This window comes from Pholis gunnellus (genome assembly GCF_910591455.1).
Source record: "Pholis gunnellus genome assembly, chromosome: 10".
NCBI lineage: Eukaryota > Metazoa > Chordata > Actinopteri > Perciformes > Pholidae > Pholis > Pholis gunnellus.
In genome coordinates, this window is record NC_136537.1 from 18,436,626 (window position 1) to 18,452,044 (window position 15,419).

Below are 15,419 nucleotides of genomic sequence, written 5' to 3' on the forward strand. Positions count from 1 at the left end.
TCTCTCTCTCTCTCTCTCTCTCTCTCTCTCTCTCTCTCTCTCTCTCTCTCTCCTCTCTCCTCTCTCTTCTCTCTCTCTCTCTCTCTCTCTCCTCTCTCTCCTGAGGCTTTTTGAAGTCTTAATGCATCAACACCACAACAAATAAGAGCAGGGATGCCTGCACCAATTACTTTGCCATTATTGTGGTGCGACAAATAATCAAACGGTAGAGTAACTCAGTGTTTTCCAAGCTACTCATTTAAAAAAAAAAGAAAATCTTTTTAGTTTTCTCATTTGTCCAATTGTATTGAATTGAACACATACTCCTGACTCCTTTGAATACTTTGCAAAACAAAGCCGCTTGGCACTGATATATTTCCCTGTGATCTGTTAACCCATCATTTCTTCTTGTGCTTTGATGTCTTTTCCTTGAGCCCCTTTTTGAGGGCCATTTTTGATATCCCCGATTGCTTCTCTTCTCTTTTCCAATCTGTTTTTTTCTATCTTAGGCTGACTCTTGTGCTGTCCTGCCCTATGGACTTGAAGAATTTCCCAATGGACATTCAGACCTGTACAATGCAGCTTGAAAGCTGTGAGTCTTCTTCTCTTTGACTTCCACTTTCCTCTTCTTATCTGCCCCTTTTCCTGATTTTTTTACATCTTGCCTGGCTTGTAAGGTGCTTTATCTTGCTATATTCCAAGAGATTGGAACTACATCATGACTATAACTGTGTCAATATCTGGGATGTATTCGCAAAGTCCATATGGAGAAGGGTTTATGTTTTCCAATTAAATGTCCTGTGTCCAAAACCTAAAATTTAACAGCAAAAGTGTAAGGCGTTTGTCAGCTACCATCTAATCTGCTGTGCGAGATACCATTGAATGAAAATTATTTCACACATTTTCCTGTATTATTTTAATGAAAATATAAAATATTTTAGCTTTAATTATGTTTTCATTAAATATGTGAGGTACTGCATTTTTCCCTCTTCGCCTTACATTAAAGTCACTTGCCATCCTTCATACTTATTTTTATCCAACGGTTAATTGTTTAAACTGTCTGCCTTGCACTCCGCCATTGGACAATCTGAAAAGCCACAATGCATTTTGAGGCAGTTGAGTATGTCCAGGAGCTCACGTCTCATACTCAGAAATTCTTGCTAATATAATCAGGCATTTCTTGCATACACAAAATTCACATACTATGCAGTTGGAGCGCACATTGTAAACTGCACAGAACGCAAAGCTTTAAAGGTATAGCAACAATAAGGGCTGGTGGGGCTTAGAATATAGTCAGTTTACCATTCTTGTTCACATTTACTGTACATATATTGAAAGTGCTCAAGAAATGTATAAAAAGGCAAACCTTTACAATTTTAATACTTAGATAAAATGTAGGGAAAGAAAAATATTCTTCCCCTTTCAGTGTTCCCTTTAGCAGAGATAGGATCTGCCTCTCGAAAACCAATTTTCCTGGATATAAATAATAAAACTTTAATTTTGTGTCCCTTTTATTATATGTCGACCCCACCCTCTGTGCCTAGAGGTGACCTAATTTCCTGTCATAGAGACAAAAGAATTTAAAGTGTAGCAACAGGGAGGAAACAGAAGGAGCACTCATACCACGAAGTCCCTGCACCTTTTCAGAAGCATCGCTCACAAAAAAAAATAAGTCAAGCTGAACGCTGGTATCGCCACATGCATCCTTATCTGATTCAACAAGAACAAGAGGTATTGGTTTGAATAAACCTCCCTCTTTGTACGGGAGGGCGGCATGATTTATATCTGCAAATTAACACAGGGGACAAACAGATTTTAAAAAATCCAATAAATTGTGCGCACAACGTACATCAAGGCAGAATAAAAACCAAAATATAAAGACATTTTACCCTTTAGAAGTGTAAGGGAGAGGACTCAGGCAAACGAGATGTGGGCTTGAAGCAGCAGTGGTGATGTGTGTGTGTGTGTATGTATGTTTTGGGGTAAGTGTATCGCATCACACCGCCATTAGAGGAGGAGACGTAATCATTCCTGATTAAAGGCCTCTGGTGACGAAACTTGGCCTGGTGTTGACAAGTGCTATAGTACACCACCCAAGGGTGTGATCACCTTGGCTAGAGCTTGAAGTTGAGAGGACATTAAAGGTTTTACTGCCGTTACTAGAGCTGCAGAAACATCGGGAAAGCACGAGAGAGGCGTGTGATGAAAAAAAGAGAGAGCCAAGACCAATCTTCTTTTCTGGCCTTTAATGCCAATGGCTTATATAGATATATAAATAGAACCAACAATATGATTCTGCCTCATTCGGACACATCAAAGCTCCATATATGCAGCTTATACCACCACGCTTTACCCTGAGCCATTGGCCACCAGTAACCTCAAATCTATTTTGAAACTTACACCATAAGTTGAAAAAGCAATGAATAAGAATGTGACGCATAACCATGGCTGCGTTAAGATAGTGGCTTTCATTAGGTGAACAGCTTTTTAACATGAAAAAGAAGGACGACGTGGTGACCAACGGTCATTACTCTACCTGGCTGAGGTATTCCTGACATGGTGCCTCATGAATTTCATTTCTACTGCACCTTAAACATTCCGTCAATTATGTTCCGTTCCCTCTTAGCTGTAGCTGGCTCGTTATCTTAGGAAAGCCTTGCTATTCCCCTTGCTTGTTACAGCAGGATGTGTGAATGACAGAATTCAGAAACAAGATTAGTGTGTTTTAGTTGTGTTGTTTTTCCAGGCTTGTGAGCCGAACATGGTATAACACATTGAATAATTGATGACTTTCTTACTTGGGCCCTAAAGGGTCCCAGTGGACATCGGTATTATTCAGATGTGCAAGAAATTCTGTGGTGTTGCATGAGGCTTGAATTTAACATATTTATAATCAGGAGCACAACCCTCAAAAAGAGCAACCTTGTGTGGAAGCAGAATAATTATTGACTCATCCTGAGTGGTTCGCTAAACTGTATATTCACTTGCAAAAAATAGATATATATGCAATATTGTTAGTTTGTTCATTCTAATCAGCTCAGTATGTGTTAGCACATATAGCATCTCCCGCTATGCTCCTCATGTCCTCCTTTATTCTGTAACCTTCAAGCAACCACAACAACATGACTGGAGCTGTGGTGGGTGACCTTTACTGTGACAAACATGATGGCAGAGGGTAGCTGGTAGCTGGGCGAAAGAGACATTATATCACCACAAAGTTTCATTCTCTCGGTCTCATTAGCCAAGGTTTCCAATGTTTCTCATGCATTGACTTTATACTATGGCAACAAGATCCCAATTACAGTCGTGGTGTAGGATATAAATCAGCTTCAGGAGGAGGAGGAAGAAGGGGATGAGGATCACAGCGAAAGTGATAGACAGAATACAAATATTTACCATGCCATCTTTTGAAATATACAGTAAAAGCATTGTTTTTGTGAAACTTATAGCAAACAAGAAATGTTAATGTTATATCCTGTGACTGATGCATTCCCCCTTCATTGTCAGCAATGGTGTAAGTCCTTGTTTTCCTGTCTACTTGGAGAACCTTGAAATATCATAACTATAATATGGAAAATGATGGCGTGCAGTTGCGAGTAAATGCATCTCTCCCCAAAATTGTATTAGAATCTGAGCTGAGGTGTTTTAAAATGTTTTATCGAAGACTTTATAGGTCTTAGATATTATATACTGTCTATGCAAAATAATGAACTATAGAGCATCTTATAGCCCTCTTTGGCAAGTCAGTGTCATATTTGAAAAATATATGCCATGGTGAAAAGGTATGCTACAATTTGTCTTAAATTATGTGCAAAATGCATGAAAAGAGGAACAATATGGGCCTTCGTAGTCTCTTCAATATAACCTAAGATAAAGTGAAAAAATATGACATTTCATACCATTTCTGTCTTACTTAAATATCTTCTCTTTATCTCCTCTGTTCTTTCACAGTTGGTTACACCATGAATGACTTGATCTTTGAATGGCTGGCTGAGAACCCCGTTCAAGTGGCTGATGATCTTACCCTCCCCCAGTTTGTGCTAAAAGATGAGATGGATTTGGGCTACTGCACTAAGTATTACAACACAGGTACATAATAAATTCCACATATGGTGTCAAGAAACCAGGGACCCCACGTTGAAACATAAAATCAGTGAGGCATGCAATAGAGATGATTCAGCTACTACAACAACATGAAGGCACTGTTAACTATTGGTTCTAGGATTTAACTTCTAACCTGCTGTATGATTTCATTAACCTCTTGAACTCTAAGTCTTTTTTTAGGCCTCTTCTCGAACATTGTAACCCATACAAAAGAGACAATTCTGTAACTACAAGGTCTATTTTAAAAATGTTGATGCTTGAATAACACTGGGGATTGTGAGATTTGATGAGATGAGTAAATATTGTGTATATGTTACTGGTTAATAGTAGCTGAAGACTGAACACAGCAAACAGGGGAAATTCCCAGGTTCGTCTGAAGAAAAAGCACTGTAATTTATTAAATGAGGCCCTGGCTAGCCTAAAAACATTCCCAATTCATAGCACAAAGGGTGCAGGTGCCTCACAAAAAGATTTGGTGTAAATAAAGTGAAGCAAACCCCAGTTATAGGTGTTTATCTAAAAAAAAACATGCCAAATTCTCATTTTCAAACCAGAATTTGCAGCTGTTCCATTGTACTTTTATATACTATATAACTATATATTTCACTTTGTTTATCACTCATATTGTACAATCTATCATAACAGAGCTGTTTGGCATCATTTTGGCCTCATTTTGACCCATTTTGACGTCTCATATCTCTCCTTGATGCATTTTCCTCGTCTCTGTCTGTGGGTACATCCCAAGTCTCTTAATTGTCATTTCGTCGCTCCTCGATCCTCGCTCGAACCGGAAGTTGTTCTGTGCCGCCATATTGATGGCCGTCCCAAAGCTCTTATTTAGCTCTGAGGAGCGAGGATTGAGGAGGGAGGAGGGATCTCCGAGGAGCCATGAGCGAGGAACCACGAGAACAGACATCCAGGAAGTGTTTTAACGGCCGACACGCCCCCTCATTGTTCATCAGTTATGTGATTGGACGCTGCAGCCGATCGGACTGACTGACTGAGTTTAAGAGTGAAGACAGATCAGATTAAACTCTAGTTTATATTTGATTAGTTTTCTGATTCACCGTCTGGCTTGAATAGATGTTCATAGTCTGAACAACAAAATTATTATTATTATTTTATTATGGATACAATTAAAGTCAGAGAGATCTTTTTACATCATTTATCATTTCATTCAGTCACGTGAGGCTGATCATTCCTGAGTGTTTGATGAGTTACATCATTTAAGAGAAACAATAATCATGTTCTGGGTTATTTAATGTCGATGTCACAATCTTAATTTCAAAACGTACAGACGCAAATAATGCATAAATAATACGATCGTATTCCGCCGGTAGAAATCGATCCTGCGCTTATAAACAACACAGACACAGTTTGTTAACAAGCTACAGAGAGAAACACCTCTACAGTCATGATTACTGTGTGTCTTTATTAGTTACTATTATTAACTACAGTGATCATGTGAACAGACACAAACTTCTCAAAAGTCTCTCCAGCTGTTAAAGCCGACTGGCAGCTGATCCAGCTGTGATCAGCTGATGATCAGCGGCCGCCGTCATCAGAAACAGACTCCGCTTCACGTGATGCAACTGAGGAAAGGACATCTCATGTCTCTTAAAATATATTTCCTCGTCCGTCTCTCCTCGCATGGTTTCCTTGCGTCTCTCCATGCATTCCTGGTGGGAGGGACTAAGACGCAAGGAAAGGAGCCAAGTGAGGGAAACGGGGATGCAATTAAGAGACTTGGCATGTACCCTGTTTGTCTGGAGCCCTTGCTCAGCCTCTGCCGGGCGAATCTTGTGATGTGACCACTCGTTAGATCCGGGTGATTATTTGGAACACACTCGTGTGTTCCATGAAGTGATCGACAGAATTTTCAGCCAATAAAACTCCAAAACCGTGCCGCGGTCAGCCCCCAAGCCCCAAGCCCCCTGTATGATTCGCCGCCGGCATTCTGACCACCATTTTGACTCAGATGAACGTAGAAACGCAATTTTAAGTTCCAGACATACTCACTTAGCAGACAAACGTATTTCTAATACGGAATAATTGCGGATTTCACCGTTTTGGCCCTCAAAACCGACTCAAGGTATGATACAGTTCTATGTGACACAGTTCTAATATTTCGCAGTGTGGGAGTTGTGCTTTCTGTGGCTTGTTGGCTGTAACTCCTGAACGCTTTGACGGAGAGTAATTTGGACGATACCGTTGAACTCTGTGTGAAATACTAATGTTGTTAGCTGTGTGATATGCTAAGGGGGAAGCAATGGCCCCGGTTTACGAAGCATTCTCTGAGTTGTTGGCTTGCCGGCTGTGGCGTAAAATGCATGATATTGTGGCGAATCTTCTTAGTTAGTTAGTACGTTTATAATGGTGTTTGCAGTGTGTAAAATGGTGAACATGATCAAATTAAGGAGACTTTTTTTGCAAAAAAAAAAAAAAAAAAAAGTTATTATTTCTTTTATTTTTTTTTTATTTCTTTATGAAAAGTTCGTTCGAGATCCGGAGAGCCTCAGAACCAAACGGAGACCCTTTGGGTACGCTCGGGTCCAAGAGGTAAACAGTTGCTTGAACCAGAATGTTCCTTTACCATACAGTCTATTCTCCCAGTCCCATCCCAACACTTTAAGCAACGCCAAGCATGCCAGTTAAATGTACTTTGTCATGTGTCTGCAGGTAAATTCACCTGCATTGAGGTGAAGTTCCACCTGGAACGGCAAATGGGCTACTACTTGATCCAGATGTACATCCCCTCCCTCCTCATCGTCATCCTCTCATGGGTGTCCTTCTGGATAAACATGGACGCTGCACCAGCCAGAGTGGGTCTGGGCATCACCACTGTACTGACGATGACCACGCAGAGCTCTGGTTCAAGGGCCTCGCTGCCGAAGGTGGGTCTGGAGACCAGTGGACAAGATCTATGATGGTTTGAACGTAGCGGAAGGTGGATTCTTTGTTTGTTTACTGAGCAAACTGATCAGCAAGAACCCAGAGATGCAGGGGATGTATTACCGTCAGGGCTCAAAACATTTAGTTATTCTATTTACTGGGGTATTTAGTCGTAGTTATAAAATGTTGGGCTATTTATATTTATGATCATGCAACGTATGTCTGAAAATCAATGGTGCACAATGACATTTAAGTCACAGAAACCAATAAACATAAATGTAAACTGTTCTGTAAGCTGTTCTTCCTCCAATAAGCAAGTATATGTGAGAGGAAACAGGCATGACATAATACTATCAGCTCAGCACGAAGGTCAGTGACTAAATGGAAAACAATTTAATAAACAGATTATGGCTGGAAACTTGTGAACCAAACGCTCCATGAAACAAGTGACAGACGTGCAATGGATTACTGAGGACTGCAATAGGTATCCTTGTTTTGTCAACCAATGTTGGGTAAAAGAGGCATTTGGAGGATGCTTTGGAAAAGTACGACCTATTAGAGCGTATTTAGGCATGAAATGCTGACTTTGCACAAGGTTGTTTCTAATTAAGGACAAGGCTAGAGATTAACGAGCAGACAGACAAACAAAGGCCAGGTAGGCTGAGGACACTGGCTTGTGAAAGATATGCAGGGCAGTGCACACAGATCCCTGGGGAGAAGGTCAGGAAACAGGTGAGAGACGGACTGTATTCTACCTTCATGACGGTAAACTGACTGATTGGCTAAAATTGTGTTTTAGAATACCTTGACGACAGACAACCGGCTAACAGTTTAACCATCATTCTAGATCACTGCCCAAGGTGCATTAGATTGCTCAAGGTATATTAGATAGCTGGGAACCATAGCAAACGCACTTCAGCCCAGTGCTACATTACAACCCAGCTCTATTTATGTTTTAGAGTTTGACTGCTTTCTGTATATTTTCTCAAATTTGGCACAAACATTCACCTGGACTCAAGAAGGAACCTATTAGAATTGGGTGGTCAAAGGTCACTGTGATCTCTCAAAACATGTTTTGGCCATAACTCAAGAAATGATATGCCAATTATGACAATTTCACACAAATGTCTAATATGATAAAGTGATATAGTGATGACATTTGAGACAAACATGGATGTAAACTGCAACATGAATGGTTTGCAGTAGTATGCCACCTTTATTTACACACAGTGGAAGTATTGATTAAAACATGGCTGAGGTGTTTCCAGAGTTTGTGACCTGTGTCATTTTGCTGTGCCCCCCCCCCCCCCATACACACACACACACACAACTGCATGCATGTATCTTTGCGAGCAAGCAAACTGCTGCTCAATTGAGTGAAGTATCCACACAATGCACGCTCAGTGGGCGTTACTGATTTGCTGTGACATATATTCTCTCTTGACCGACCTAGCACCGCAAGCCTTGAACAAGTGACCTGTCTCATGGCTATGTGTCAACTGCCCACAACCCACTGACTCATTACAATTCTAGACCTTCCCAAAGATGTATGTCATACGTGCCAGAGCGGAGGAATGGGTAGATCATGCAGCACCCACGGATAATCCGTTAGCCTAATTGATTGGCTGTTGATAACTGTGACCATGTCTGTTTCCCAGGTGTCCTACGTAAAGGCTATCGACATTTGGATGGCGGTGTGCCTTCTGTTTGTGTTTGCTGCCCTGCTGGAATACGCAGCCGTTAACTTTGTCTCAAGGCAACACAAGGAGTTCATCAGGCTGAGGAAAAGGCAGCGGCAGCAAAGAATAGTAAGTAATCACACGCACACAAAGGCCAATGCATGCTCACACACACACACACAAATAATTGAACACACATATTGTGGCAGATTTTAAAAAGCAAGCATGAGGAGGCCTCAAGCACACATGCATGCACACACTCCAGTCCTTGTCGGTCTCTATAACATTGACTCATGCCTCTTGTTAATATGGGCTGCTGTATATCCAGGAACTGACAACATCAACACGCTACAGCTGGCTGTCATATTACATGAGGCAGATCTGTTCATCTCAGTTCAGCTCGTTTCCATCATGAGCACGACATGTGACGAGCCACTGCCATCCTCTCCCTCCGTCACTACATTTGGCACAGAACAACAGCCTATACCTACCAACCCTGTTGCAGTGGGATACCCTAACCCTCCATTCACACTGCAACACTGACACATTTCTGTATTCTCATTCTGACTTTGACTCCATTTATCATGCTTTTGTATAACAAGTTATCCGTAACATATCCGTTTCCATCAGTTAACATGGTAAGCTAGCAAGCACTAATTAGATAGCTGTATTTTCGTTAGATGGGTCACTTCAAATACTGTCATTAAATGATGTTTGGGTTACCATGTTGGAAAGGAGTCATCACTTACTGGGCCAACCTTGTAACATTTCTGTATCACTTTTAAACATCCCCTTTTTTGTATCCAAACCAGGCAGCAAACTTATGGAAAGTGAAAATTGTCTTAAACCTGCTTTCTCTCTACTGACCAACTACTGACAAATCTTCTGGTTGGAAAAAACAAGAAAATTACCCTACTTTTCACTTGATTTATCACCTCAGTAAAACATTGTAAACATGAGTTTATGGTTTCAATCGCTAGTTTCAATTATTTTCCAATACCGCATGATGCTCATTTAGTAAACGATGGTCCCATTTAGAGTCAAATGGAGCATAAAGCAGACTATGCTTTAGGAAGGGGCTATACAGTGATTGACCGGAGATTGACTTCTGTTCACTGGTTGCAAAAAGCCAAGATGGCGACGGCCTTAATTTAAGATGGCGACGGGCAAAACACCGAAATCGATGCTTCAAACCGGCAGTCCACAAACCAATGGGTGACGTCATGTCACGTGTTATATACAGTCTATGGTCCAAACATACGTCCTCTGAATTGGATCCATATGTTGAACGATGATTATTAAGGCAAACAGCTTGTAAGTTGACAAATAAAAGTGTTTACAGCATGAGAAACCTTGCGTGACACAGAAAGTCTGTTTCTCAAGAGAAACAGACTTTCTGAATCTTGAAAATCCCATTAAACAGCTCACTGGCTAGGCAGCTTCCCAGACTCATGGCAAAGTTCCGTTGTAAAAGGCAGAAGAGTCCAGCAGGTTTACCGGGCAGTGTGCCCTCCTGCGTCGATACGGGAGAGAGAAAAATAATGGTCTTCAGAGAAAAAGACTTCCCCTGTCCACATTAGTTGCACAATTACTCCCACTCTGGAGTTTGAGGTCACCAACTATCCATCTGAGAGGTATTGACGCACGACTCTATGTGTTGTGCTAGAGAACGGTTGGGAATCTGATGGAGCGTACAAATCCCAGACTGACATGGTTTAATTAATGCACTTTCAGCTTTGTGTTTGACAGCTCTGGTGATCTCCAAAAAGCTATAGCAATAATATCCACACAGCCTTCCAAATTACAAAAATAAAATAAATGTTGCTTTCATTTATAATATTTACAGAAATACCTCGAGGATTCTGTATTCATCTTCAAAGCCAGTTCCCTAAACAAACGGCCGCAGACAATGCCCTGTATTATCACACTCACAGTGCCTCTTCATTTAAAGCAGAGAGCGTGTGCTTGAGTTTGTTGTTTGAATTTGAAGTTTGCATCTTTAATCACTTTATTTTTGGCAAGGTTGATTATTCATTTAAATGAAGCAGGGGGAATTCTTCTTTCCAGCAAAATGCTAAGGCCCTCGTCCAAAACGTTTCTTTTTTTTTTAATTATAAATTCAACACTAATTAATTTCCCTTTCAAGAGACGACCAAACTTTACAGCTAAAGATGAAATAAGGAGCAATAACTCTTATTTCAATGTGTCTACCTTCCTTTCCAATGGAGGTGTTTGCCAGTCAGCCTGGAAGTGTTGAGTCGTTGCGGAAAGTGAATGACATCCCTGGTAACAACTCAACCTACAGGAACCTGAGTCAGCACTGCAGCGCCTGTGCCAGGGTAAAATATTTAACCCTTTGTCCACCCTGACCGTTGAACCCAATTTTTGTCCATGCCTCCAGTCTTCCGAATTGATTGTGTACTTTCCCTTCAAACCTCAATATTTCCTGGCATTTCCCCAACATCCAAAACCCACTTTGTGCTGATCTCGCCCCGTCACCAAAGCCTTCTCTTTCTGACCTCCTGCCCCTTTATACTAACATTACTAACTTGGAATTCTTACCCTTTATTCCCTCCCGTGTGTATGCCGTTTTCAAGTTTAATTTAAAATGTTAAATTTCTACCTCTTGTTTTCTCCTTTTCAAACTTAATCTTTTTTTCCAGGACACTCCAAGAATTGTGGCATTTATTAATGACAAAACAATACTTTTGTTTTTATTTTGTTTAAAGAAACTAGTTAAAAGTTTTGGGAATTGCCTTCTTGACAGGACTTAGAGTAAGGGTTGATACCACTCACATATGATAACTATGGAGCTACAGCTGGTAGCCAGTTAGTTTAGCATATAGCATAAAAGCAGGAAAAAGAGGGAACTGCTAGCTTGGCTCTGGCAGAAAGTATCAATCTGCCTCCCAGAACCTCTAAAAATCAGAAATGAACAGGTTACAATTTGTTTGTTTAATCTGTACAAAATTAAAAGTGCAAAAATTGTATATGTTGCCTTTGGACAGAGCCAGGCTAGCTGTTTCCCCCCTGGTTCCCGTCTTTATGCTAAGATAAGCTAACTGCAGCTCCATATTTACGAAACAAATATGATTGTGGTATCAATCTCCTGATCTAACTCTCGGAAAGAAAGAAAGTAAGCTAATTTCCTAAAATGCCAAACTATTCGTTGTGGATTTTTTTCAACAATTCTTTTAGTTTGTTGTTAGCATTATTAATTTATATATTTAAAAAAATCACATTTTGCTCTGTGGAGAATAATCAGTCTCAACTGATCTTATGCCAACAAATCACAGTGTGTAGCTGCTGCTGCGAGCACAGAAGATGAGCACCTATTATCTTTAGAGAAACGCACCATTAGCCTTTAGCACATGATGTACTGTATCGTTTAGGAAGAAGTAGGAGGGATAATTAAGCTATGCTAGAAGAGCTACAACTCCCTATCCTCCAGTTGCATGGTTCAATTTGTCACTGAGGCAACAGATAGTTAGTAACCATAACATTACTCTCAACCAGGCAATTGTAAGGAAGAGGAAGATTACAGTAAATTGTGTTAGCGGCTATGTCTTTAGCCAAACAGTGAAGGTGCAACCAGGGGGTGTTGGCAAGAGATCAGAAGTCGTGGAAGTTTTTAAAAGGACTAAATTAATATACTGGGCAGTGACAGACCGGTCGAGACATGTGTGAAATACATTAGTAGCATTGGACCTTTGACAAGAGCTGGTAGTGTCTCACTGCCAAGTCTGTCCGGCCAGAGTACAGAGTACAGAGTACCAGAGAGCTGCCAGGGACAGTGAGAGAGACACAGAGAGGGGGACGCAGGGATCGGACCTTTCAGGACACTTCACCCTGACTACTAATCATCCAATTTAGATCTCACATCTTCACTTTCCGCTGCTAAAGTGAATCTCTCAAAGTGGCAGAGGACTGTCAGAGTTAAGCTGCATGTCTATTAATATTCTCTCCAAAGGGCGGGAACAGTGTCTCGTTTTCTGCAAAAAAAGAAAAGAAAGAAGTGCCCCTTCATTCATCAAAGCATCATGCCAAGTGCAAGGTTGTTTTTTTTTTGGTGGGGGTAAGATCATGACTTTTTATTAATAGGCATTTTGAAAGGTCTGTCATTCTGCAACTTTGAAGCGCTGGAAAGGAGAGATGGAGGTTAATTTTTTGATTAACTTTCAGAATTAGAAATTCCTTTCTTCCTCCTAATGATGATGCCCTCCGATTCCCCTCTTTGTGTCGTAGAAACTTCAACAAGCTTAAAGATTCTCTGTATGGAATTCAGAGCATAGTTATTGCCTCCACGCGGCTCTTATGACGACGACAGCTGAGCCAGCAGCTAACGGTGCCAACAGCATGAACAGTGCAAACAATGGCAACAGTGCTGACAGAGCTCTGCAATTATGCCGTTGGTCGGGTCACCGTTATCAGCTGTAACCACCGTATTACCACAGTGCAGATTGGCAGCCATGAGGTGAAGCCGGAAACACAAAGGGAGAGCATCTTCATTCTCTGCTCATGATGACATAACTCAGCTATATCCTTTGATATACAAATAGTTGCCATATGTTATGTTAATGCTGTGAATATCATATTAAGCATCCTTTAATTGAGGAAACTGAGGCTAGTGCCACTTAGTCAGTTTGTGCCAGTACATGTGTGAAAAACCCACAAGGTCGTGTAACAACACTTACGGTATTCTGAAGATATTTTCTTTGATTCTCAAAATACTGTACTACACTCTGCACGACAAAAAAATATGTTTAACCCATTTCCTTGATTGCGACAGTATTTAATAATCCAAACAACGATGGCAGCAATTACATGATTTTGCTTAATTTATACATGATCCAAAATAAAAAAATGTCATTATTTATAAATTTTGAAATGATATAACTATATTTTCATACGAATAAATGTGTTAAGATTTTCTACCGTTGTACCAAAACAGTAAGAACATCGGTCATCTCAAGTAGTCACAATTTGAGAAACTGATTTTTGATATTCTTTGTCTTTTAGGCTGTTAGAAATACCTCTGTGTTGTTGTGTGATCATGTGGGTTTACATTACCAGGCATTTCGTTCTTAGAGCAATAAATACTTACCCGTGTGACATTAATGGACTGTAATGGTAACACATGGGAAGCACAAACTACCCGTTTTGCACACAATCAGTGACAAACATTTACTGTATACAAAAATCTTCACCCCTGAAGTCAACATTTTCGTGCTTTCTTTTTTCTGCGGATGTTTTCGCTCTGCTGCCCTTTTGTGCTGCTACACCCCAAACATATTTGGGAATCAGCCACTGAGCGGAAATGTAATAGGCTGTAAGCTAATTTGGGTCGACAGCGAGAGGCCAATCTGTTTTCCCTATGCTTGACTCCACAGGAGGAGGACCTGGTGAGGGAGAGCCGTGGTTTTTACTTCCGGGGTTATGGACTGGGTCACTGCCTGCAGAAGGAGGGTGCCGCTGTGGAGCCGGCCACTGTGTTCACCCCGCCGCCGCCGCCTCTTCCTCCTCCAGTTACCTCGTACGACGGAGAGTCACTTCACAAGCGTTTTGTGGACCGGGCCAAGCGCATTGACACCATATCCAGAGCCGTCTTTCCCTTGAGCTTCCTCGTATTCAACATCTTCTACTGGTTCACCTATAAAGTGCTGCGACACGAGGACGTCCATGCAAATTTGTAGAACGCTCTCTGCCGACCCCGGTGGCTACATTTCTTTTTTCTTCCTCAGAACCAAAACTGCCTGTCAGATCTAAATTACAAAGAGGAGATGTGTCTGGAGGCATATCCGCTTCTCTATCTGCTAAAAACTTTGTGCTCAGGTGTGTCTTTTGAGATCTCAGACAAAGAGTGATTAAGCCGAGAGACAAGGTTAAGCTGCGTGCATTCATGGCTGGTGTTTGCGATTGCCCTCTCGTTTCTGTCTTGGTTGGATTCATGCGGATTACAACAGAAACAAAACACTACTGGTACTTTTGTGGTTCATGACCTTTGTGTGAGATGATGAGAGTCCAGAGAAGTCTATGTTGATCCTGGCTGGATGAGATATACTGACTTGAATTTTGACAATACGCATCATTGAATGAATGTTTTTGAAAACTCAAAAGATAAAAAGGTTCTTTTTACACCTTTAGATTATCTAACGGGTACAAATGGGTGCGGGGGGGGAATGAATCTTTGAGATTTAATATTTATTAAGTGGTGATAATTCAATTAATAATATATATATACATATATATATATATATGTAAAAAGTGTATATTTAAAAACTGTTCATTAAACTGCACAAAGCACAAATATGTATTTCCTTTTGTCTAAATTTAAATAAATTGTTATTCTGCCAGGAAGCCAGAAATGATTTGTTACTCTTTAAGCTGAAGATTTGATGTTGATTACTTTGGAAAATGATGAAGGGGTTGTGCACAGAAATGTTTTCTTTTAAGTGCGTAAGAATTCAGTGACAGAATAAATGCATCACACACAATTACTTTTCCATTGCAGTTCTTTAATAGACCCCATCAACTCCAAACCCCAAGAGGGAAGGGAAAAACCTTTAACCGAAGGTGGAAATCAAACTCTACAGTAAAGCAAACTGTGAATTCTCGGATGCTAAAGAAGTAATCAGTTCACATCAGTGGTTCGGGGTCTTTGTAAAGCTTTTTTTTTGTGAACCCATACTTTTACAATCAATCTGGGAGAAATCTGGACGAACTTGTTGAGAAAATCGCATAAGAGCTGCCATTTCTCTCAGGAGT

The 15,419-nt window shown here is 40.7% G+C and overlaps 1 protein-coding gene across 1 annotated transcript in view; it reads left to right on the top strand.

The window, feature by feature from the left end:
• The window catches only part of glra4a (glycine receptor, alpha 4a), a 44,909-nt gene extending 29,761 nt beyond the window's left edge, over positions 1 to 15,148 (top strand). The window contains exons 5-10 of the mRNA XM_079167955.1: positions 489 to 571; positions 3,931 to 4,068; positions 6,577 to 6,642; positions 6,763 to 6,977; positions 8,634 to 8,783; positions 14,045 to 15,148. Coding sequence (XP_079024081.1) covers positions 489 to 571; positions 3,931 to 4,068; positions 6,577 to 6,642; positions 6,763 to 6,977; positions 8,634 to 8,783; positions 14,045 to 14,347 — 955 coding nt within the window. The 3' untranslated portion in view covers positions 14,348 to 15,148. The remainder of the gene's footprint in view (positions 1 to 488; positions 572 to 3,930; positions 4,069 to 6,576; positions 6,643 to 6,762; positions 6,978 to 8,633; positions 8,784 to 14,044) is intronic.
• Positions 15,149 to 15,419: the final 271 nt, after the last annotated feature.